The 26,353-nt window shown below is 36.7% G+C and overlaps 1 protein-coding gene across 1 annotated transcript in view; it reads right to left on the reverse strand.

The window, feature by feature from the left end:
- Positions 1-26,353, reverse strand: part of BARD1 (BRCA1 associated RING domain 1) — a gene marked incomplete at its 5' end in the record, with an annotated part of 67,860 nt that overhangs the window by 20,252 nt on the left and 21,255 nt on the right. Inside the window, 4 exons of the mRNA XM_084230431.1 lie at positions 2,592-2,700; positions 10,802-10,974; positions 12,532-12,612; positions 20,329-21,278. Coding sequence (XP_084086557.1) covers positions 2,592-2,700; positions 10,802-10,974; positions 12,532-12,612; positions 20,329-21,278 — 1,313 coding nt within the window. The remainder of the gene's footprint in view (positions 1-2,591; positions 2,701-10,801; positions 10,975-12,531; positions 12,613-20,328; positions 21,279-26,353) is intronic.

Raw genomic sequence — 26,353 nt, forward strand, 5'->3', positions numbered from 1 at the left:
GGGGCTGGGCATTTGATGTGAATAAGTGTTTATCTCAGAACATTAAAATTCAAAAGGCATTCAAAAAACATCCCAAAGAGTCAACAGCCTGATGTTGTAGAGATTAGACCATTGTGTACATTGGCAAACCCTTATTTAAAGAATAAGCCTATATGAAACTTTGTCTTAGATAAATTGGTTAGTATTAGTTTATTAAAATTAATGAGTTTATCAGTAACAGGGTTTAAAACTTATGGGAAAAATAAAAAGAATAAACATGCTGCTCAAAGGAATCCTGGGCAGAGAAGTCCCAAAATAAACATGGTGATCAGCTTTTGCAGCCCATGAGCTTATAGGCTGCTTCTCAGATTTAAAGCAGTGCTTTCCAACAGCCATGATTTTTCACTTGAAACAACAAAATGACCTGGATGAAGATAATAGCAATGGAGGTTATGGGAAACTTCTACATAGATAGTAGAGGAATCTAAGCCCTGCCCACTTTTCAGCCCTCCACCTCCACAGGACACTTTCCTTGCAGCAGCTCCCAAGACAGTTTGGAAATCATGTATTTGAAGGATTTCAGACTCAGTTACTAAGCACTTGCTGGTTTCAAGTATGTATCAGGAAGGGCCCTCTAGGACTCATTCATGCATTCAACACACACTTTCTGAGTACCCACTATTTGCCAGTGCTATTCTCAGAGCAGGGCTAAACAAAAAAGTAAAGTCTCTGACTCACATAGTGTATATTCCAGTTGTGAGGGGGACAAAAAAAAAAAAAATACATCATGTCTGGCGACAGCGGTATGCAAAATAAAAGCTGGGCTGGTGGCTAAGAAGCACTGGGAGGTGCGATGTGACAGACAACAGCACAGTCCTTCTTTGATTGGATGACACTGGAATCAGCTCGAAGGGAGTGGGGAAGCAGACAATGTGGACATCTAGTCCCTACAACTGCGCAAAGGGCACAATCTGGTGGTTTCAAGGCAGCAAGGCAGCCCGGGTGCCTGAAAACGAATGAGTGGAAGGAGCCTGGCTGGCAGACTCCAAAGCTTAAATTTTAAGTACATAAAGAAATCACCTTTTCTGCTTTGGCAGGGGTATGGTGTGATACATTTGTAGAGGTGTGACCCTATACCACTAAAACATAAACACTTGTTGTAAAACAATATTACCTCAATAATTTTTCAAGAAAGGAACTATTTTTTTTCAATTTTGGAAAACTTATCTTATAGTGGGACCACCTTTATTTAAGGTAATACACTATATTAAAGCCTTTAAGGAAAAGTTTTCTACTTTTGCAGCCAATAGCATCCCATTAGATCCCTTGCTAAAACTTTCACCTTACAGGACTTATAGAAACACCCTCTTTGTCACCTCTTCTGTGAAGCTCTCCCCAATCTCCCCTGAAGGGAGCATCTACCTTCTCATGATTGTACTACACATTTCTATGGCTTCCATTATAAATTTACTACAGTGTGTAACAACACTTTTTACATCTATATTCTCCACAAAGCAATAGGTTCCTAAGAACTGTTCTTGCCACTTTATCTCAAGTTTATACTTTTCTCCTAAACTGCAGACTCACCTATCAACTGTCTAGTCAACATTTCCATTTTAGGTCTTACAGACATAAAACTGGCAAAGAGAGCTATTTATTTCCTTTTCCATGGCAGCAAATGGCACCACCATCTACTTCACTGCTACAGTCATACTAATTCGACTTTTTCACCACATTTCACCTATACATAATCCATCAGAAGTTCTGCTTGCATTAACTCAAAACTCTGTGCTAATACTTCGTGACTTCTCACCATCTCCATTGCTATTATTTTACCCTGGGTCATCATGGTATTTCTATCCTGTCATAATCAAACAGTTCTAAATGATCTCCACTCTTGGCCCCACTCCGTAATTTCTTTAGTACAAAGCAGCCAGAGTGAAATTTCTAAAGCATAAACCCAATCAAGTTCTACAGCATAAATCATGCCATTCCCTTGCTTTAAATCCTCTCAATGATTTCCCATTACTCTTATACTCTTACTAGTCTCCAGCAATAATGACCTTCTTTCTAACCTTCAAACATGCCACACTCATTCACTGAGGACCTGTATATTTGCCGCTCCTTCTGCTTAGAATGCTTATCCTCCAGATACTCACCCTACTCCTCCTTTATCCCTCAGGTTCAAATCATCAGTTTTTTAAAGTCCCTTTTCTGGAACCCATCATTTCCACTCAATTACACTCTACATAATCTTCTTCAAATCACTATCCGTAAGTTCCTAAAACTATTTTATTTACACTCGTTTACGTATTTACAGCTTGTCCCTTTTCCTCTCAGTAAGTTATAAACTCCTTGAAAATAAGAGTTATATCACCCATATTTATTGTTGCATGAATGCTGCCTAAAATATAGAAGGGGGGTCAGTAAATATTTGCTGATAAACTTATTCTTATTATGTGAATTCATGGTGGCTAATACACAAGAAGTGTGCATTAATTGTTTGGTGAATGAAAGCAATTTGCTAACTGGGAATTGCTCCATTATGTTCTTTTCATAACCAATTTCAATAAAAGATATAAATTTGCCCCCTAAGCTAAATCCATACTTACTACTGAGCAATGGCTAGTTGATGATGATTCATTCTTCCCTGGTAGTAGCAATAGCGATTTCATATTTTCACTGTCTGTATAATCCACAGGCCGCAGACCAAATATGTTACTGGTAAAATAAGCGCAGATGGGTTTAAGTAAATAAAATGTGTGACTTGATTATTAACTAAGTAGATATACTAGCAGAACAACTGTTTCAACCTCCTTAATAACACACAATTTGAACTAAGATAAATGACTCAGAATTCATATAAAGCATAAGGATCAAGTATCACAAGCTGCTGGATTCAATGGAAAAAGAGATGTAAAATTTTAATCTGACACCAGACCATATAAGGAGTATTTTTAATTGTATATATTGTTACTTACACATGAATGTTTTTACAACTCTGTATTATTTCACATCCATATTCATATTTTAAAATCTGCCTTCCTAATCATTAATCACTATGGGTGAGATATTTTCAAATGCAAATAAAAATAACTTACTGTAGCTATTAAAGGCTCTTATTGTCTCCATAAACAAATACAGAATTAGAATTCACAGGATAAGTACTTAGATCCACTGGAAGAAAAGTAATGCCACACGACAAACAATTTAATGAGGTAGTACACAGGGCACTTTTAACATTAATTTTAATATGTATGTACACTATAATCTTTACTAATCACAGTCACCAAAGAACAAACTGGTATGGTTCAGAGAACAAGCTGATGCAGACTTCTCAGCATGTACTAATTCCCAAGTCACAGAATATTACTCTGCCAGTGACTTTTTCTTTGTATAACTGTTATTTCAGAACAGAATGCAAAGGGAAAAGGACCCAATAACTTAATCAAGACCACACTTACCTTGTTTATTCCAGTGATATGCAATAATACCCATCACTAGTCTTCCAACTGTTAAAACCATACAACTTTGATCTACTGCTACATTTTCTTATAAATGGCTTCAAAATGATTTTAATATATTATGCAACGGCAGGAAGTTTTCTAAAGTGCACATTTTAAAATAATTTTTACGGCTTTTATAATGGAATATCCATGTAATGGCAATTAAAGTTGATGTGTAAATGCAATTTGTTAAATGGGATTCAAAATGATAAACATGGTACAAGACCAGTTTTTAAAGAATTAAAACTGTACAGAAAAAGATCCAGAAGCAAACAGTGAAACATTAGGGGAAGAGGGAAAGGGAAGGTGTCAAACCTGTTTGATGTGATGTTGCATGGAGGACACATATGAGGGACTTCATCAACTGGATTTAAAGGCAAGATCATTAATGACCTTGGAGAAAACTGATGGCAAAAGAGGAAAAGGAAGCTTAGTAGTTTACGAAAAGAAATGAAGCAGAGCAAATGTTTCTCTAATGACTGCTATCCAAAATATCAGGTTCAGTCACTCTTTTTTCCTGGGACAGTACTAGATAAATAAGGATCAAATGATATTCTCAGATTCCCCTTTAGGTTCAACTCTAATAATGTGTAACCCTCCGATGGCAATATTCTTTCTCCAGCCAAGGTATAAGACAATCAATTATATTTCAGCTTTCTTATTTTCAACAAAGCAAAACAAGTCACTGTTTTAGAATTTAGGCCTCCCCAAATTCCTCCTATATGTTTAGAGCAGACAATCTCAGCTTGCTGCAAAAGGTAGCTGATTTCATACACTACACTTGATATTGTCAATTTCATTCTCTAAATTAACAGAATAATCCCATACACCACATGAGCAATCCTTTCAGACACACATGCTATACGCACAACAATCAAATATAGAAATTGAAGTTAAAGAATCAAAATTTAAGGTATTTAGCCAAGAGCCAAAATGAATAAACAAATATATATATCACAGAATATGCCAACAAAAAATCATATTCATGTAAGAACTTTTTGAACAAAGACAAATATAGATTTTACACTTCAAGGAAATAAAATGTAATGGTCCAATCTAGTGCACATTAATGCACAGTACATATAGCATAGTTATTTTACACAAATACGAATAAAAGTCCACTATGACAATATGAAAAAAAGTTAATGAAAGCACTTCCCAAAGTACTACTATCAGTTAGTGTGAGCTTTAAACAAAAAATGACCAACTAGGTAAGTAAGTTAGATGTAAGTAAGTAACCAAGCAAAATGCTTTTATCATCTAAAGAACTATTTCGTGAAATGACTAAAAGGATTCTGATTTACAGTTAGAGTCCTTGCTATACAAAGTCTATGCCACATGGTCTTTATACTCAGCCTTCCTGTATTGCTAATGAAGTGTAAAATGACACAAGTGCTACAGATTAAGACACAACCGTTTAAACCTCACACCTGCCTCATGGGAGATGGAGTATATTAAATACTGCCCAAGTTTCTGCATTGCTGTAGACCACTGAAATTTGGGATGAGATACGAGTTTTTATGTGACACCTTTAGAAACTGTAACAGGAGAAAGTAGGGCACATGTAAGATTTCTCCTTTATTATATGGACACAAAACATTTTTCCACATAATAATTTGAATTGGCTAACACAGAATTAGCATGAAAAATTAATCTAAAATGTACATAAATGTATTGTTTTTTAAAAAAATCGGCAATACATGGATGGTAACACATTCTCACATCATATGTACAAGGGATTTTCAAAGTGACCGATTACTAACGGTAGACGGTGATAAATCAGTTATTCTACATCGCTACACAGAGAAAAAGATTTTTCTTCACATCTATTACACCAATGAACTCAGAATAAGTAATTTCATTTTTTTATTTTATTAGAATGGATTACCAAAGGAGTTTAGAGTTATTTTTTCCTAAGGTGTTCTTAAATACAGCATGGTCTCTATTTTCTAACACTTTAATATCTTAAAACTTAAAATGAGGTATTTTGGAAGGCTACATAAGACTTAGAAAACACTGTCCTTACCTGTAACCATACTGAGGACAAATGCTCATTCAAGAGGTAAGTATTAGCTAAAGCATAAATAAGATAAATAACATGAGATGGATTTCAGAGGTAAACAACACACATTAGCAACAAAATGGCCTTGAATCCAGGATTAGAAACTGAAATTTGGTGAATGAAAGTGAAGGGCTATAGAGGGAATATGAACTTGATCACTGGAATGAATGGAAGGCCTTCCATCAACACTGAAGACACTCACACTGTTTTACTTGTGTGTGAAGACAAAGAAAATACGGAAAACTGAGAAATACTCGAGCATAAAGCATTGCATATTGGAGATCAAGACAGTATGTAGCTGTGAAAATGCAAAGGCACAAGTGTCTACTAGCTAAACTATAAAGTCAATGTAGCACCAAAAGAATGAGGGTTATTTTCGGAATGTAGGAAAACAACATGTCCACCGAGAACTTCACAAGTGACACATGACAGTATGTTGTCACCTTCACACACTTCACTTTTGACAATTCTCCTAATGCCCTGACAAAGAAAGTCTCTTGTAATTCAGTGAATTCCAAATAATCATGATCTATTAATCAGTTTGGCAATCATTCATTCACTCAACCAATAATTCTAGGAACTATTTTGGTCAATAAAGTACCAATAAGGTTAAGGGGAGTTTGTTCTCAGAGCTCAGTAGGGCAAAGCTAAGGAAAGCAAACAGGTGGAACTTACAAGTCTGGTACAGCTTCCTAGATGTGAAAGGAGGAAGAAAAGAGGGTACAGAAGTAGAATAAGAGTATTCCAACAAAGAGAAAAGTTTACATGAAGGTGGGCCTCACTGGTGGCGCAAGGGGTTAAGACGCAACCTATGAAGCACTCACAGCCACTGCAACACGAGTTCCATCCTCGGCCAGGGAGACACCCACATGGTGCAGCAGACCTCTCCTGACTCTCCCGCTGCTCCCCTCAGCTGTGTATTTCAGTCAATCTGCCTGTTCTGCTCCCCACTTTATCTCTGGTGAATCTTCTCAGTCCCCCCATACCTCTGGCCTGTACCCCAATTCTTGTATGCATAAATAAATAAATCTTAAAAAAAAAAAAAAAAGCTTATGTGAAGACCTTAAAGTGAGATAATATGGCACTGAGTAATAGCAAAAGAGACAGACCAAAAAAAATTCCAGCAACAAGAAAACCCAAATGGTTCCATATAGCAAGGCAGTTATGCGCTGGGTTATAGGATCAGACTACCTGAATTCAGATGCGAGCTGTGCCAATCAGTAGTTATTTGACTTTGGACAAGTTAATAAACCTCAAGTCTGTTTCTACATCAATAAAATGGGATAGTAATAACCTACGTTTATAAGATTGTTGTGAGGACCAAATGAATTAATACATCAAAGGCACTTAAAACACTTCCTGGAAAATAGTAAAAACTCAGTAATTACTAGCTATTCATACTTTTAGATTTACATTTTCTGAAGACAGATAAAAAATGAAGATAAGGGAACATACATTACATTACAGTAGCACTGGCTTTTATCTTCATTTTCCCTAACTTGATGATGCACTTCATGCATGTTTTGTAATTATAACTTGTATGTGTACCAAAGGAAAGGACAGAAGCCTGTCAACAACATTAAAATGGGAGATTTTCACTTTCCTGGATGGTTCAATGTAAAGATAAAAAGTATGAACTAGATGACTTTGAAAATCCTCTTCCTCACTAGCCCTCTCTTTGATCACTAAGACTGATAAAAAGGAAATACTTATTAAAGGGTTAAACTATGGGGCTCAGGATTTTAGTTTCTCCTCAAAAACCACGTCCAGAGACAGTACAACCCTTCAATGTCCTTTTCCCTTCAAGATGATACAACTGACCTGAGAGGAGCTGCGCCACTAATGAATGTGGGAGGAGACATTTGTGTGCAAGTGCAAACCTAAAGTTGCACTTGCACACAAATGATCACAAATGAAATCCTTTATGAACACCTCATAAATGCAAACACATAGATTTTAATTTTTCAAATCACTTGACTTGCTGTGAAGCAAGAAAATGCACAGAAATTCAAAAGAGCAACATGCTTTCTTTTTAAGGCCATAAAACATAAAACATCTCTGTTGCAAGGAGATTAATTTTTTTAAAAATTAACTAGGGCAGTGGGACAATTAATAGATCCAAGGATCCGTATGATATTTTCTTATTAAAAATTCAACATCCTTCCAAGAAAAATTTGTTAATGGCAGAATAAAATATACATATTTCCTTAATAATCATAGATTTAAGGTCCCAAAACCTTTTACAAATGTAAACTTGAAGATCAGTCTTTATGGAAAAACAAAGAATTAGGAGAACATGCTGGTGAACCTATGAAAATCTGTATTTTCAAATTAAAAATGAAAATGGCCAATAAAGATCAACAATCGTATTTTAAATTAGTATTACATGTGGTTAATTCCTAATCACACATTACCTTAAACAGATCAAGATTTCCTTCTATCAGTATTGAATAGGATGTTTTTAAAGTCAATTGACTTTACAGTAAATAATATTCCATTCTTTTCTACCCTTATACCTAGTCCTCCATAAACACACAGTGCCTAATTATATTACTAAGTTGCTAATTCTCACCACTTCCTGGACTACAAAAAGGCTGTCATCTTTCTATCTTATAAATATATATCAAATTAGTTATCGAACCTTCTCTCCAATATTTAAAGTCATGTGATCTTAGCACCACTCATGACAATTTATTAACAGAAGATATCAGAAAACAGAACTTGCTAAAGTGAATTCCTCAGTCTTGTAAACAAGCTTTCTTCCCTTTTAAAGACATCTAAGAAAAATTCAAAGATGGGTTTTCTTTGTCCCTGCTTTCTTCTCTCCTAGGGCTAAAACATAAAAATCTTTCTTTGCAAGTCTGCTTTATTCCCAATTGAAATAATTTTGACAAATTCTTATAGTAGGAGAAGTATAAAGACAACCAAATAAATGGCAAATGTTGACTAGGAAGAATCTACATTTGGTTTAAGAACACAGATCATCCATTCATCAGCGCCTCTTTATGGCTCTAGTTCAGTGAAGAACAACAGATGCCTGCTGATCTACAGAACTACTTCAGCTTACAGGGCCCTAAAGTATATAGAAACAGGTGGTATTTTTTAGTATTTAGTACACAAAGACTCTCACAACACTTGACTTACAAACTATATACAGGAAAACTTGAAGGTTGATGGATTTGAGATATACATATGGGAAATGCAATAGGGGCAGTATTTCTTACCCTGTCTCATGAGTGTGCACTAAGTTAAACATAACATGATGATCTTCCTGGACATCCTCCTAAAAATCACTGCCTCAGACAAAACTGCAAAATTGGCTAAACTTTTGTTTTCATAATCTACAGAACAATTTAAGAGTAAACTTAATGGCATAACAGGAGATTTGAACAGGCCATCAGGTAGGAACCAGTCAAAGCCAATCAAATGAAGAATAACTAAGATGAAACAGAAAGCAAGAAAAGATTTTAAGTAAAATGACCAACAATTTAGAAAAGGTGTAATACTATTTAGTAACAGTTACCACAATGTTATATCCTGGATTAAATATACCCCGCACGTGCCTTATCCAACATCATTCACAACCTCCTTTTACCAAAGAAAACCCCCTTCCCAATACCCTATTTATATCAACCAGCTGTCCGATTCAGTAGCCACTTGGCACATGTAGCTATTTAAATTAATATAAAATATACTTAAAAAGTTAGTTCCCCAGTAGCAACTGCTACATTTCAAGAATTCAAGAGCAGTAGACGGCTTGTGGCTACTATGGGCTAGAAGTATACCTAACTCTTCAACCCAACTAGGTAAGCCTGTTTAAAGCAATAAGGCTATCTCAGAAGGCACTTGTCAGGGCAGACCTGCTCACTGTCTCATGTCCGCACCTTCTATATTAATAAGCTCCACAGTGTAGTGAAGAATCATGATGTACAAACCACAAGACAGATCCTGGGTTTTGCCTCATTAATCCTCACTATGTTCTGAAGAAATAGAAAAGCAGCAGGCATCACCCATGTTTTATAGGTGAGGACACCAAGGCACAGAAATTAAGCTGCCTGAGGCTATAAAGTCAATAATGGAGTCACAAATAAAAGTTGGATTCCCTAACACCCTGACCAGTGCTCTGTTCATTAAAGTAGTCTTGGCTGATTTAAGAACCTAAGGATGGAAACTATTCAGTTTCATCTGACCCAAGCAACCACATGCTCTGTCAAATAGCTTGCAAGACCCACAAGAGGGTCATATCAGTATCGATACTTGAACTCTGTGTGTGTGTGTGTGTGCGTGTCTGTGTGTATAAAAACAGGAAAAAAAAATAAGAGTGTGTACCTCTTCAACTTGCCTCAACATTCACACTCATATCACGTGATAGGAAATAAAGAATATTTGGCACACCCAAAGTATTATTAACAAGATATGGTACATTACTGCGTTATAAATTTATGTTTTAATTATGCTATATGGTTACCTATTAAAAAAAAAAAAAAACTACAACCAAGAAGTTCTTACTCTATAAGCAGAATAAGTCTGAATTTTTTTATAATCCAAGCCTACAGAAGCAATGAGGGCACATGCATCTTCATTCCACCTACCTCATTAACTGAAAAGAGTAAAATAATATGTAGGGAGACATGAAATAATTTATAGATTAAAGATAAAAAAAAATCCACGTATGGCATTTACTTGTGACACTCTTGACAATAGCAATTTTTAAATGCAGCTACCAGCATTCATTAATGTGTCTCTGTACCCTGAAGCTGCAAAACAATTTACACAGAGCTGCATCTGAAAGGTGTGAAAAATCATAATAATTCAACTATACTTGCCTCGCACCTGAATTCTTACCTATTTTAATGATTGTTACACTAAATATACAGAAGAATAACAGAAATAGAATATTTGAAATAATTCTAAAGTATCCAGTAAGACATATTCATGAAACTAGTTCTCTTCTTTTTAATAAATACTAATCTACAGGCTCTAAAAACTAATTGAATTTCACCAGAAATTCAAAGTTTCCAAAAGTAATTGTTTCTGAATTAAAAAAGTAAATCCCTCCCAAATATTAAGGTATCATAAAGGAAAAAGGCAAGAATGCTGATTTTAAATCCAGAATATAATGACCATATCTAACCTAAGTTTATGGAAGAAAAGAGAGACTTCAGCATGGGTAGCAAAGCCTTTGCTTCATCACTAGACCTTGACTCAGGATACGAATCAACTGAAAAAACAGTTTTGAGGTCGAACTACTTACACAGCGCTCCTGGAGGCTCCATAGGATAGTAAGAGCTTGACTATATCCACATGCCCATTCTTGGCTGCATCATGAAGTGGGGAGTCATTCTGATACCCAGTGGTATTCACCAGTGCCTTGTGCTGGAGCAACAATTCTACAACCTTCAGGTGCCCGTGATTGCAGGCTTCATGCTAATTATACAAAAAGGAGTGAGAAGATAGGTGAGGAAGAGGATTGGATAACATCATAATAAAACCGCATTAAAAAAAATAAATGTGAACTTCAGTCAGTAAACTGATTCTCAACTAAACATGCATACAGAGTATGAGTCACTGATAGTGTAAAATTCACCTTTAATGATTTCTGTGACAAGATACATCATGATCAAGTTCCACGCAACCCATGGGGAAAAACTGCTTTTCATTTGAGCTTGGGGCAAACATTCTTTTTTAAAGTAAATCTACCTTTAATCCAACTATAGCTTCTAAACTGCTGTACAATTAAGAAATTGAAAACAAGGAAACAAAGTACTTAATGACCAAATCACGCGTGAAATTCCCCAATGCTGAAAAGAATTCCTAAATCAGGTGCTCAGCCACACACTAAGTGGCACACTCACACAAATATGTAATCACCCAACAAAGTAAATATCCTGGAATACAATTACAAGGCAAGCCTCTCTTGTTGCTGAAGCTCTAGATTATTATTTGGCTGGTGCCACTGATAACAGAAATATCAGGGAGAAGGTGCTCAGAAAAAGCTTACTGAATGAATGACATAACTAGAACAATGGAACGTTAAAAGATGACTCACATGCAAATCTCTCCTTATGTCTAATGAACTAGCAACACCACTAGGCTGTACTCTAATAAATCTCTACACTATGCTTTTTAAAGCATATTTATTCAATTCATAATAGATGATGCCACATTAAGCATCTGTAAGTCTTTCTCAAGGAGAAAAGAAATCATATTAACCATAAAGTCCTCTAAATCACTCACAATCTTTACTACCAATATGACTTAATTTGGCAAGGAGACGTCATTATATACAACTTTAAACCTTGTATAGACCTGCCACATGAGAGGCTCACTGTTTTGATGCTACATTTACAGTTCATAAGATAAGGGCATTCACCTTAACCACTGTATTTCCTGTGGCTACATTCAAATTACATGCTCTTGTCTTAATGTGATTAACCCATACAGCACTGTTTCCAAGTATTTATGCTATTCTTTTTCCAGACTATTTATCACACTGCATTTTTAGTAGTAACAAGCAAAAACTCTTTAAAAATGTTTAAGCAAATATTTCTACTGCTTAATAATTTGCAGTTGAATAGGGCATAAGTGAGGCAAAGATAGAACCTCACTAAGAATCACTGCTCGTACACGTTCCAACACCCAGTTCCTTTCACCTTTTTTCCCCAAGAAATCTGGTTCCAATAATAAACAATGCTGCGGAATGAAGCCCACTACTACTTGTAGCAATGACCTCTCTCTACATTAACTAAATTCAGCAACATAATTTAACTAGATTCCTAAATCTAAAGATAGTCAAAAGGTAGTCAATTTCTTGCCCATCTGAATTGAAAAACAAAATGAAAGTAATCATTTTCTCTGACTTGGTGAAAATGTAAGTTTTTTAGATCAAAAAGAGAATGTACAATATGGGAGAGAATGATAGACAGACATAATTTTAAACTGTAACAACTATAAAACATAAACAGAATGAGAATAGAAAACTACCAATGGGGTCCATCCAGCATGGTCTTTAACATTTGGGTCGCTTCCATTTTTTAATAGGTATTCAACAGAAGGTACATCGCCCTAGTGGAACAATAAAAAAAGAAATTAAAAATGATCAATAAGAAAGAGAAATGATATTTGGGGTTTTCTTTTTAAGATTCTGTCTTCTGTAAGCTAGAATAAAACTTCAACCTCTTTTCATGCTTTATTGCTTGTGTGATAACACTACTACTGATGTATGAACTGCTCTGAGTTTTAAGTGATGGAGCATTATGATCTATTCTGGAATGAAGAAAACAAAATCTGTGTTGTTAGAAGATTATTTCAAAATGCTAAATAAAGGGGCCTTCCTGGGGGGGAAAAGGGTTAAGCACCGCACAATGAAGCAAACCGCAGACTCTGCAGCATGAGTTCGATCCCCAGCCACACCCACATGGCGTAGCCGACCTCTCCTGTCTTGCCCGCTGCTCCCCTCCATAGTGTGTTTCAGTTAGTCTGCCTGTTTTGTTCCCCACTCTGTCTCTAGTGAATCTTCTCATCCCCCACGTCTCCGGCCTGTACCCCTTTTTTTTTTTAAAAAAAAAAAAAAAGCTAAATAAAGAACATCACCAAAAAAAAAAAAAAATCAACTGATCATGATCGTTTTTTATTTATTTTTTTTAAAGATTTATTTATCTGTTTGTTTATAAAAGCACTGGGTACAGTCAGAAGCACAGGAGGGTGAGAGGATTCACCAAGCCAGAGCGGAGAGCAGAACAGGCAGAAGGACCGAAGTACATTGCTGAGGGGAGCAGCGGGCACGGCAGGAGAGGTCTGTGTGCCATGTGGGACCCTCCCCGGTGGCCGGGGTTTGAACCAGCGCTGCAGAGGCTGCAGGCAGCTTTGCAGTCCAGCACTCAACCGCTGCGCCTGCGCCACTGGGGAGGCCCCATGATCGTTTTTTAAAAGCATCATTTGTGAAGAACATCTTTTGTACATACATGAAAATGAGTTTTAGTTGTCATTTAAAGCAAGGTTGCTCACTGAAAACAATGTTAAAAGTGCCCAAAACTTGTCTTACTGATAGTTAATCTATCCTCAATACACTAGTTTACTTGTTTTAAGATATTTTTCTAAGCAAAAGCAAAATTTATTTTCTCCAAAAATAACTGACACAGCTTACTCTAAAAATGGCTGAATAACTAAAGGTTACATAACAATGTTGTTTCAATTAATTTGTAAAGCGCCTCTTAAGGGAAAAGGAAATCTCTTCCCTCCAACTACCAGCTTCAAAATGCTTCTGAAATGTTTTTTTTCCCCTTTGTTGATTGATAGTCTGTAAGTCATTGAGTCACCTAAATACAGTAACATACAACATACATTTTTATGTTCCTAAACGAATAAAATGACCTTAAATAGCCAATGGATCTAAAAAATGATAATTTCAATTAAATTGTTCCAGTTTCAATAAAAAACATCTCCCATAGTTACTTAGGGGTACAAATTCTATGCCTTTAGGTTAGTTAACATGTCCTTATCAACTTTTGCTCTATATTCAGGTTTGTCCCAAAACAAATTCTATGCCTCTAGGTTAGTTAACATGTCTTTATCAACTTTTGCTCTATATTCAGGTTTGTCCCAAAAGAGCTCAGGAACATCTGCCAAGTTAAAATAATACTGGGGCAGATAAACTGCCAAAACCACACATTCCTAACCAACATGAAAGTAAACACACACACACAAACATAAAAAAATGAGAAACTACCTCATGCTAATTCTACATGGTAATCAAAAAACATATTAACCTAAAGAAGTCCATAAATAACACAAATACAATTGTGGAATGGAAGTGCCACATGCAAAGTCACATAGGAACAGAGTGACAATTTAGAGACAAAGAATCTCTTTAAGGTTGTTACCAGTGGGGTTTTTTCTTTCATGTCACATCTTCAAATTATCAAAGGTGTCTTCTTAGTAACATTCCATCCCTAGACTTCCCCTAAATGCATAAGCTAATTTGCAAACTATTTGCTTTTCACACTAAATCTGCATTTTCCTCCACTAGTACTTAAAAGTCTGTCATATTTTCACCATTTTATTTTATGTAAATTTAATGTCATGCACACAAATAAAATTATGCTAATTAGATAGGGTCCACAGTAACTGGGTAAGCTGAAACCAATATGAAGTTTCTGAGAAATAAATTAACTTCTGCTTCTGATTTCTTTAAATTACTTTCTTCTCTAACGCAGTATTTTCTCAGAAATAACCACTCACAGGCCTCCCTGGTGGCGCAGCAGGTTGAGCGCCACTCTGTGAAGCTGTCCACAGCCTCTGCAACGCAGGTTCGATTCCAGGCCAGTCAGGGAGATTCCCACATGGCGCGCCGACCTGCCTCACCTGCTGCTCCCCTCAGCAGTGTATTTCAGTCAGTCTGCCTGTTCTGTTCCCCGCTCTGTCTCTGGTGAATCCTCTGACCCTCCTGCGCCTCTGGCCTGTACCCGGCTATTGTATTAAAAAAAAAAAAAAAAAATCTTAAAAAAAAAAAAAATCACTCACTTTTAGGCTCCTCACAACTTAAAAGAACAATTAAGATTTTTCTTAAACCACAGCAAAGAAAAAAAAACATCTAAAAAAAGTATTTACCAAGACTGATAAGAAATATTAAGTGGGTTTGGTATTTCCATGTAATAACTAAAAGGCTGAAAATAAGGAAACCTGTGTGTCACAATGAATTTTCTTATTGTTAACCTTTCATGCAAAGAAAAGATCCTTCACATCCTAGTGCATATTATAGCAATATAAATTAACTTTCCCCAACCATACAGACACAAAAACAACTTTAATCTTGATTATGAAGGTTAACTATTCTAAAGATTATTAATAATAAACATCTTTATAAAAAATAGTATAGGGCATTACAATCAAATACAATAAGGATGACTTAAGGTTAAGCATTTCCATATTAAATGAACTGACCACATAACCTAAAACTTCTTTAACTACTAGCTGTTGCTTAAAAAAAAAAAAAAAAATGAGTCACCTGTTTTGCATTCTAAAACATATTCTTTCCTGGCTTCTTAGTCAGAACTTACTGAATAAATTACAACCAAGTCATTACAACAACATTACTATTATTTAAAAGGTGGGTGAAAGAGGGAAAAATGATACTGACACCAAGAAGTGTTACAAAAATTGAAATCTTGAAAATAGCACAAATGCCAGTTTGCTTGAGTTCTTTGCTACTTTCTCAGAAAGCTAGTATGTACAACATGTAATAACATGGCTTTGGCTTTACACACAATATTATAGGACTGCCTTAAATAATGAATTACAAAGTCAAACTCTGAAGGAGACTCCTTATAAGGGAATTTCTCTCTAAGAGAGATCTATTTCACCCTTGCTAAGGTAAGGACACCACGCCTTGAAGATGCTTTCAAAATATTATCTATTATATCTGGATCACAAATCTATTATGACATGACAACGCCAAGTCAATCTTCTACTTCATATGTTCACTGCTGTGACATGAATTATGAGTAATCATTGTCAATTTAAGAATCTGCGCTAGAGAACTCTGGCGAGATTTATTTCAGCACCTACAAATTCTTAAGTAAGGTGACATAATCAAATAACAAATCAAAATGTTCTCTATGTCTAGAAAAATATCAAATAAAAATAAAAATGTTTTTATTAAGTAAGAATAAACAGCGTTTGTATCTATTTAGGCATAACATCTTCTCATAACATCTTCTATTTATTATAACAATAGTCTCAATATCATGTTTCTATACATTCACATAGAAACACGAGTTATAAGCAGAAAGCCTAGCAGATCTTAATTTTGGGTCTGTTTAAAAGAGAATGTTCACAACATCCCAGACATTATATTAATGAATATTCTGCTTAGTTTCTATAATGTAATAAAAGTATAAATAAAGATTTTAAGAATAATTCTGTGTAGGTTTTGCATTCAAATGGTGCTGAATATATAAAAACTAATTGGGTAGGCTTTAAGTTCATGATCCTGGAGGGAAGAAAAATCTGAGAACTGACAATAGAAACAGTATTTCTGACAATAGTAACTGTACTCAGGCAGTCCAAATATTTAGGCAGTCTGGATATTTAAGAAGCATCTTCTGTTGCCAAATATGGAGGTTATGAAGATAAGACGACCGATGCTTTATAGTAACCCAGAAAGAAGTCTTACTTCTACGTATTGATCCAAAAATGCATGCTCCCAAATAAAACAAAGATATATAAAATCTGTTTATAAAAGCAAAAACACATGGGAAAAAACAGGCATCTATCAGTAAAGGGCTAGTTAAATAATGAAAACTTATGGACATCTAAAATTTTTTAAATGTACAGTTGATAATAACATGGAGAGCATTTGTTTATTCCACATAAAGAAATTCGCAAAAGATACACAAAAAAGTAAGGAAAGTAGTAAGCAGGAAAGGTCTGTCAACTACAGGTGGCTGGGGGCAGAAATGGGAGTGAAGCTTTCCACCATAGATACTTTTGTTTATTCTTATTTTTAAAACATAAAGTAGTTGCTTATATTTTGAAATTGAAATTTCAATGAAGGATATACTCCAGATAATAATAGAATCTGAGGAGTCATATAACTGAAAACTAAATGAACATAAATGCAACCAAAATTATGTCACCATAGAGAAGAATCTAACTGGAAATTCTGAGAAAGACTTATTAAGAAGGCAGCCTATGGGGCCTCCCTGGTGTCGCAGGCAGTTGAGCGCAGCGCTGTGAAGCTGCCCTCAGCCTCTTCAGCACCAGTTCAATCCCAGCTGGCCGGCGAGGGTTCCACATGGTGCTGCAGACCTCTCCTGTCTCGGCCGCTGGTCTCCTCAGCAGTGTATTTCTTCAGTCTGCCTATTCTGTTCCCCACTGTGTCTCTGGTGAATCCTCTCACCCTCCCGCACCTCTGGCCTGTACCCCAGTTCTTGTATAAATAAATAAATAAATCTTTAAAAAAAAAAAGGAAGGTAGCCTATTGCTAGATTTTGAATGGAACAAAGGGAAATGGGAAAAGATGCAGAGTATGTGAAGCAGAGAGAAGAACACATGCAAAATTACTAGTAGCATTAATGAATATATTTGAATAATTCATAAGATTAAAGTTATGGGTGAGAGGACAAAAGGGTTCAGATCATGCCTGGGTGGAAAATTCACTCATTTATTCAATAAATATCAATAGCAATCTACCGTGTGCCAGGCAAAGTTCTAGATACCATAGACGTAACAGTGAACAAACGGATTCTTGCTATCATTCTAAAGAACAAGCAGCAGAGAGATCTATAACAATGTCAGGAAAAAACAATGAGAAGAAAAGCAAAGAACTGAGGGTACAGTAGAGACTGTTACTTTAGAGCAGTCAGGAATAGTCTCTCTAAAGAGTTGGTGTCTGAGCAGCAGGAGGGCTCACATAAAATTGTGTGGAGCATGGGAAGAAGTGTGTATTTTATTTTAAATGTAGGAGAGCAGAGAAATAGAAATTTCTGACAGTTCAGATTAGTCTGGCAGTCACATAGAGCACTGATTACCAGAAGTGTAAAGGAAAGCAGAGCACGAAATTAGGAAGTTACTTCTATGGCTTAGCTGGAAGAATTATGACTGCCCACCCCCACCTCCAAACATTCCATGTCCTAATCCCTAGAACTTGTAAATGTGACCTTACATGGCAAAAGGAACTTATTGTGATTAAGGATGCAGACCTTGAGATGAAGAGGTTATCCTGTACTGTTTGGTGGCCCCAGACTCAACCTATGAATGAAAACATTTTGCTGGCTAGGGCCAAAAAATGGGATGCAAGGACTCCATCCACTCTTGCTGGTTTTAAGGACAGAGGAAGAGGATCACAGATTAAGGAATGGGATAGCCTGTAGAACCTGAGAACCATCACCTGTAAGATCGAAGAAAATGGGATCTCAGTCCAACAACTACCAAGAACTATGCAATTTCTGCCACCAGCACAAATAAGCAAGAAAACAGATTCTCTCCTAAGGTAATGCAGCTGACAGAAAGTAATACAGCTGACAAAATGACTTTCATCTGGTGAGACCCAAACCAGACTTCTAACCTACAGAACTGTTTTAAGTCGGTAAATTTGTGGTAATTTGTTATGACAGTAATATGGCACAAATGCCAGCGGTCAGGGCACGAAAAGATAAGTAGCTTCTACCAGTTAGTAGTACGGAAAGTTCTGGCCAACAAAGATGCTCAGAGGTGGGTTTGGGGCACGATACCAAAGAATCTTAATAATGTCACCAAGTTCAGAGATCATTCTGCAAAGCTGTAACTGCAGCCTGGGAAGCCACAGTCCAAGAGATCTGAAAAACTACTGCAGGGTCCTCTGCACTCCCTCAGTGTGTACATCAAGCCTTCACAGCACAAGTGTGCACTCTTAAACAATGGAAAGGGGTTAACTGTGAGTGGAGCAAGATGCTCAGGGAAAAGTAACAAGAACAACATCTATCTTCTGACAGCAAAAAACCCTGGTACTTCCCTTTATTTGCTTTGCTGTCTAAAAGGTCATCAGATCTATATTAATTATTCAGCGGCAGTAACTTCTTCCTCTTTCTTTGCTCCTTGTTCCATTTTAATTTTAACCTTAGAGCTACCTCAATCCTTTGCTGAAGAGAGTACGAAGTTCCTAAGATAGCAGAATTGCAATATTCACTTTTCTAGTAATGGAATTAGTCATTTGAGGCTAACCAATCAAGAAAAAAGACAGAAATTAAATGAGTACTATTTATAAAAAGATAAATATAAATTCATTTTCCCCCCAAGTATTTTTCCCCAAATATTAACATCACATTAAATTCACAATAAATTTTTAAAATACAAAACTCCTTAGTTTTGTTACTGATTATAGAAAACAATAGAAATCCATTTAATTTTCTTAAATGTACTGTATCAGAATCAGCCAACTAGTGACAACAATAGTATGTAAAAAGTTGGGCCTCCCCGGTGGCGCAGCGGTTGAGCGCTGGGTTGCTAAGCTGCCCGCGGCCTCTGCGACGCAGGTTCGATCCCCGGCTGCTCCCCGGCCACCAGAGGAGGGTCCCACATGGTGCGCAGACCTCTCCTGCCGCCCGCTGCTCCCCTCAGCAGTGTACTTCGGTCCTTCTGCCTGCTCTGCTCCCCACTCTGCCTCTGGTGAATTCTCTCACCCTCCCGCGCTTCTGACTGTACCCAGTGCATGTATAAACAAACAAACAAACAAATAAATAAATAAAACATGCCTCTATTTTAAAAAAAAAAAAATCTTTAAAATAAAAAAAAAAAAAAACAATAGTATGTAAAAAGTTAAAAGAGAATCAAAATGGGTAGTTCTAGTTCTGGCAAGATTCTAAGAAAAGCAATAATATGACAGAACCTCAATGAAGCAATCTTGAATGTATCAATGGTGAAAAGCCACAAAGATAGTATCACGCCACCATTCTTTTCCTGTCTTAAGTCTCTACTGTGGATTTTCCCAAGGTGTAAGCCAAAGGTAGCCCAACTACAGTCTGTGGGCCAGACACCTAACTTTGTACGTTTACATATTGTTTATAGCTGTGGAAGAGACAAAAACAAAAGCACTTAACAAAGCAGAAGCTAAACTATTGAAATAATTAGTTATCTCACATAAGATTATGGCGCCCAGGGGCCATGAATTTTGTTTTTTTGGTTCAGAAGTTATCACATGTGTGATAGGTTAATTAGTAGTCATGTCATTTTTCACACGCCCCAAAGTAACTGTTTTATATGCTGGTCTCATTCAGAAAGCGCATTTCAGAGTAAGCATCCTACCTTAATAGAAGCAATATGGAGCAAAGTCTCTCCTCTGTGATTTCTCTTCATAAGGTTACTCGATGACAGCTTCATGGCTGAGGGGCTAGACATCATTCGTCTATAACTTGCACTATTCAGTGTAGAAGGTGGTGTGCCTGGCAATAGGTTAATGGGCTCATCTAATATAGTGCTGTTTTTCCTTCTTGATTTGTCACCAACGTTAAGTCTGCTTGAAGGTGGTGAAGAACAGTCAGGAGGCAATGGTATGTCTTCTGAGAGCACTGTCTGCTTAATAGAATTTCCACCAGTGCTTGGAATGCTGCTTCTACATCTCTTAGATATGGGATTGGAAAGCCTTCTGTTGCTACGTCCACGTTTTCCTTTATCATCTAAGGACAAGGACTGCTTAGATGCAAGATCATTTTCACAGAGATTTTCCTCAGGAACTTTTTCATTCTTACTCTCAATTTCTGGAGACACTATGTGCTCAGCCAGTGGTAAGGAAATCTTAGTTAAGCTTCCAAAATCTTCAGATTCTATCACAGAACCACTTGCTAGCAAGTCTATTTCACCATTTCTTGGAGGGCTAGCGCTAAGAGATGCTTGGCTAGAGAATGAGATCAGTTTTTCTTTAAATTCTTTAGACTCAAGTTCACAACGTTCTGTTTCTGCCTTACATTCTTGGTGGATTTCAATTAAAGTTTTCTTCTTTTGCTTTTTCCCAGACCTTGTAGAAGTCTTTTTAGGCCTCTCAGAAATATTTGCTGGAGGAGTTGTAGAAACAAATTCATACATTGAGGCTTGCTGAGCATTCTCATCATTTACAATTTGAGGCTGGGTCTGCACTGAAACTTTATTCACAATATATCTGACCTTCTTACTTCGAGGACTAAACCACATTTTTATTGAATTCTTCTTATTTTCTGAGTCTTTAAATAAGCTTTTCCTAGACATATCTTCTTTCAAATCTGACAGAAAAAAGCAAAGAAATCCATTATATGAACTTATTATCTTTTCCCATGTTAAACTCCCAAAGGGTTTTGTTGATAATTCTCCTAAGTATAGCAACCTTTTATTTGTGTACCTTTCTCTCATTGTAGACTATGAATTCCTTGAGAGTAGATATTTACTCCTTCAACAAACATTTACAGAATCCTACTCTATTCTAGGCAACATTCTAAGGGCTAGAGATACAACAAAGAACAAAATATGGAACTTATATTCTGCCAAGAATAGGCAGAATATACAAAGAAGTAGGACAAATAGTATGCTCATGAGTATAAGCAAGCAGAGATATTTAATAAAAGTAGTCAAAACTGATTTAATTTTCAAAAGTTTGAAAACCAATAACTCACTTTATCAAGAAACTAAAGGAAAACCATGCGATTTTCTTAACAAATACAGAAAAAAAATTAACAAAATCTAACAACCATTCATGATTTTATAAAAGATTCGGCAAATTAGGGATAGAGGGAACTTCTTCAACCTGAAATACATGCAAAAATACATAGACTAGTATCATGTTTAACTGTGAAAGACTAACGATTATTTTGTTCCTACTATCAAGATCAAGTAAACATGTATATTCTCATCACTACCACTTAAAACCCTATTGAAAGTCCTAAACAGTACAGCAATGTAAGAAAAATATATAAAAGGCACATAGATTGTAAAGGAAGATATAAGACTGCAACTATGTACAGTATACTTGACTATATAGACTATCCAGGATAGTTTTTAACATTAAAAAATCTTACCAAGTGACTTTAACAAGGTCATAAAATACAATGAATATGCCAAATTCAACTTCAACTATACTTCTATATATTAACAATGATAAAAGTAAATTGGAATTTTTAAACACTTTTATAACTGTACCAAAAAAACATAAAAAGAGTTCATTATAAACCAAACAAAATATGTACAAGTTCTATTTGCTGAAAATTAGAAAACATGTATTAAAGAAATTCTACATGAACAGAAAGATATCCTTCAGCAGTACAATGTCTGTCGTAGGTTATATACCATGTTCATGAATCAGAAGACTCAATCTTTTTAAAATGTCAATTCTCCCAACTCTAAGTACAGACTACAAACTATTCTCAATGAAAATCCAGGAGACTTTGTAAAAATAGAGAAGGTAATTCTGAAATTTACATGGAGAAGCAAAGAAATTAAAATATAGAAAGGCAAAAGACTAGAATAATAACACAATATTGAACAACAAAGTTGGAGAATACACACTAATTTCAATATAAAATTAAGATAAAATTAATCTAAGGGATTTAATAGTCACAATCCATTAAATACCATCTAATATACTCTCAAGCTATGTAAGCCAAAAATTAATGAGAATCAACAAACTGTAACTAGGTACACATATTATTAAGCAAAAAGAAGCAAGACACAAAAGAGTGCATTAAAAATAGCCCAAAACTAATCTGGCATGTTAAATCTTAATGGTGAGTATCCCTATAGGAAGGAGGCAGTTACTGGAAAAGGACAAGAGGGGTTTCTAGAAAACTGTTTATTCTTCTAGGTGAATCATGTTTATGAAAATTCATCAAGCTACAGGGCCTCCCTGGTGGCACAAAGGGTTAAAGCACCGCAATATGAAGCAATCCGCAGCCTCCGCAGCATGAGATTAATCTGTGGCGGGCCAGGTGAGCAATCCACATCTCCTGTCTTGCCCGCTGCTCCCCTCAGCAGTGTATTTCAGTCAGTCTACCTTTTCTCTTCCCACTCTGCCTCTGGTGAATCCTCTCACCCCCCACATCTCTGGCCTGTACCCCAGCTCTTGTATGCATAAATAAATAAATCTTAAAAAAAAAAAGAATATTCATCAAGCTATATACTTACACTTTATAAAAACAAATTTTCAAGAAAAACATATGACCAGAAATTAAAATACAGAGACTTATTAGCTTTAAGAGTTTCTTTAAAAAAAAAAAAAATCACAGTCCCAAAATAGACGTCACATTTTGTGCGTGCATATTTTGTGAGTGCATACTCTCCTGTAGTAACAACACCTTGCTGCTTTACTCAAGGTCATTTAGTCTTTCTGAGGGAGCCCTCTTTTGAGTTAAGACCTAAATGACAGGGCCTCCCTGGTGGCGCAGGCAGTTGAGCGCGGCGCTGTGAAGCTGTCCGCAGCCTCGAGAGCATGGGTTCAATCTCGTCACCACAGAGGTACCCACATGGTGCGGCAGACCTCTCCTGTCTTGCCTGCTGCTCCCCTCAGCAGTGTATTTTGATCAGTCTGCCTGTTCTGTGCCCCGCTCTGTCTCTGGTGAATCCGCTCATCCTCCCGCACCTCTGGCCTGTATCTAGGTTCTTGTACGCATGAATAAATCTTTAAAAAAAAAAAAAAAAAGAAAAAAGAGGGCCTCCACGGTGGCGCAGCGGTTGAGCGCTGGGTTGCGAAGCTGCCCGCAGCCTTTGCGGCGCCGGTTCGATCCCTGGCTGCTCCCCGGCCACCAGAGGAGGGTCCCACATGGCACGCAGACCTCCCCTGCCGCCCGCTGCTCCCCTCAGCAGTGTACTTCGGTCCTTCTGCCTGCTCTGCTCCCCGCTCTGGCGAGAGCGAGAGAGCGAGAGAGCGAGAGAGCGCGAGAGAGAGCGAGAGAGAGCGAGAGAGAGCGAGAGAGAGAGAGAGAGAGAGAGAGAGAGAAAGAAAGAAAGAAAGAAAGAAAAAAAGAAAGAAAGAAAGACCTAAATGACAATAGGGAAGCAGCTGTGTAAGCATCTAGGAAAGTATTTTTTTCCAAGCAGAAGGAAGAACAAGTGCCAGTGTCCTAAGAGACAGGAACAAATTTAGCATATTCAATGGACAGAGAGTCAATGTGGCAAGAGCTTGGAGAAGGATCAGAAAATGAGGGAAATGAAGTCAGACAGGTAAGCAGATGCATTCTATAAAGACCTCAATCTGAGGTATTTTTGTTGTTACTCCTCAAACCATCAGTTAAGTGGAAGGGCTGCAGTCACTCCCTCCGTAATTATGTAATTTCCTGCCCTTTCTTTGTGGATACAAGAAACTCAACACACAACTCAAGGTCTTGAATCTGTGTCTCCAAGGCTGTAGTCCTAATAAAGCCCCAGATAAATACCAATAGTTTGCTTCAACCAACAGTAAGATCTCATTCGATCTGGTACAACAACCAAAATAAGTGAATTAGTATCAGATCTGAAGTAAGCAGAAATCAGACAATCTATGTTCTTTGACACACTGTAATTGCATTACAAATTAACAGCACCAGTTTTCCCTAGCTTTCTGCTCCCCTCCACAACTGATTAAGTAGCATGGAAGTGTGAAAGTCCTTCTACCCTTTTCCCCCAACCTAAAAACAATCTCTTTATTTCCCATTAGTTAGTTAATCTTTCAGTTCTTTTTGATAAATGTATTATGAATTAGTCTATATCCAATAGAATTTTTAAAATTTAAAAGGGGTTGTGCTATATTTTTGTCTTGAAGACCTTTGTAAGTAATGAGGGGAGGAGAATTTGCTGCTTCAAAATGTACCTCTTAGGCATGAGAATTACCTTGAGGCCATTATTTTTAAAAAACAATAAAGGAAAAGCTCTGCAAATGCACTGCAGTTATCCTTTTGGAAGGTCCATCCATACAGAGAAGTTCCATTTGTAAGGTGTCTCCCACTCTGTACCAAGAAGGAAAATAATGAAATCTCTAGATTGCCCATGGAGACGGTGAGCACTTAAATCTGCACAGCAAGCAGAACATGGTCTTCGGCTGGGAACTTCCCAGGACTGGCTCAGTCTCTCCACCAAGAGTCTCTCAACCTCGAGGTGGCCTTTCAAGCTAAGGGCTTGAGACATTTTAAATTTAGTCAGCTTTCTGGGTCTCTCCCATGTATACAGGAATTACATATATTATTAAAATTCTATTGCTTTTCTCCTCTTAATCCATCTTTTATTATTGGAGAAGGAATAGTGTCTCAGCTAGGAATCTAGAAGGGTGAAGGGAAATTATTTTTCCTCACCTACAGTTGTAAAGAGTATGTTCACCTATATTTCTTGATGTAAATTAAACAAGTAGAAAATAAAACTTGTGTAAGGTTATATACCTAATTGCAGAGCTGGCTGGCATTGAAATTCATGTCTACTTTCACTTATTAGAAATTAAGACTTTTCACTTATGTATACAAATGTAATATTTATTACTATAAATTATATATTTGGTCTTCACCTACTATTCCTGATACATAGCCTTAAAACTCTTGTAATTTCCTATTTAAGGCTGCAAGAGGATCACCTTTCCTTATGATACTGAGCATGTTCCCAGTCTCTGAAAATAGGTATGGAACAGGAAGGTGGAAAGAGTGCCTATCATTATTCATTGCAAGCCCCTTTCAATCACACTAGCGTTTATATTAATAAGGTGACTTTGGGCAGTCCCTAAGGATAGGAACTGGTTGCCAGGGGAACCAACCAGATTAAGATGATGAAATTTCAGTTCTACCCCTTGACCTCAGAAGGGGAGGACCTCTAGAAGTTGAATCAATCAAGAGTGGTGAATGATTTTCAAAACCATTCCTGTTTTCAAAACCATTATTTATAAGAAAAGAAAAATGATGGTGCTTAGAAAGCTTTGGAGCTGGTGAAGATGTGGAGGTGCTGGGAAAGTGGAGTCCCCAGAGAGGGCACAAAAGTTCTGTGTCCCTTCTCACATACTTGCTCTTGTGTATCTTTCATCTGGTACTTCCTGAGTTATGTCCTTTTCTATTGAACCAGTAAGCTAGTAAGTTAATGTTTTCCTGAATTCTATGAGCCACTCTATCAAATTAATCAAACCCAAGGAGATTGTGGGAACCTTCAATTTCAGTTGGTCAGAAGCAAAGATTACAATCCTAACTTGTGACTGGCACCTGAAGTGGGAGGGAGGTAGAAGCAATCTCCTGGGACTGAGATGAGCTACAATACTATCTCCAAGTAGTGTGAGAATTCAATTAATTGAAGGTTGTCCAGCTGGTGACCTAAATGGCCTGAAGTGTAGAAAACCCAGACATCTTGTGTCAGAAAGTGAAGT

Source organism: Talpa europaea (genome assembly GCF_964194135.1).
Source record: "Talpa europaea genome assembly, chromosome: 1".
Classification (NCBI taxonomy): domain Eukaryota; kingdom Metazoa; phylum Chordata; class Mammalia; order Eulipotyphla; family Talpidae; genus Talpa; species Talpa europaea.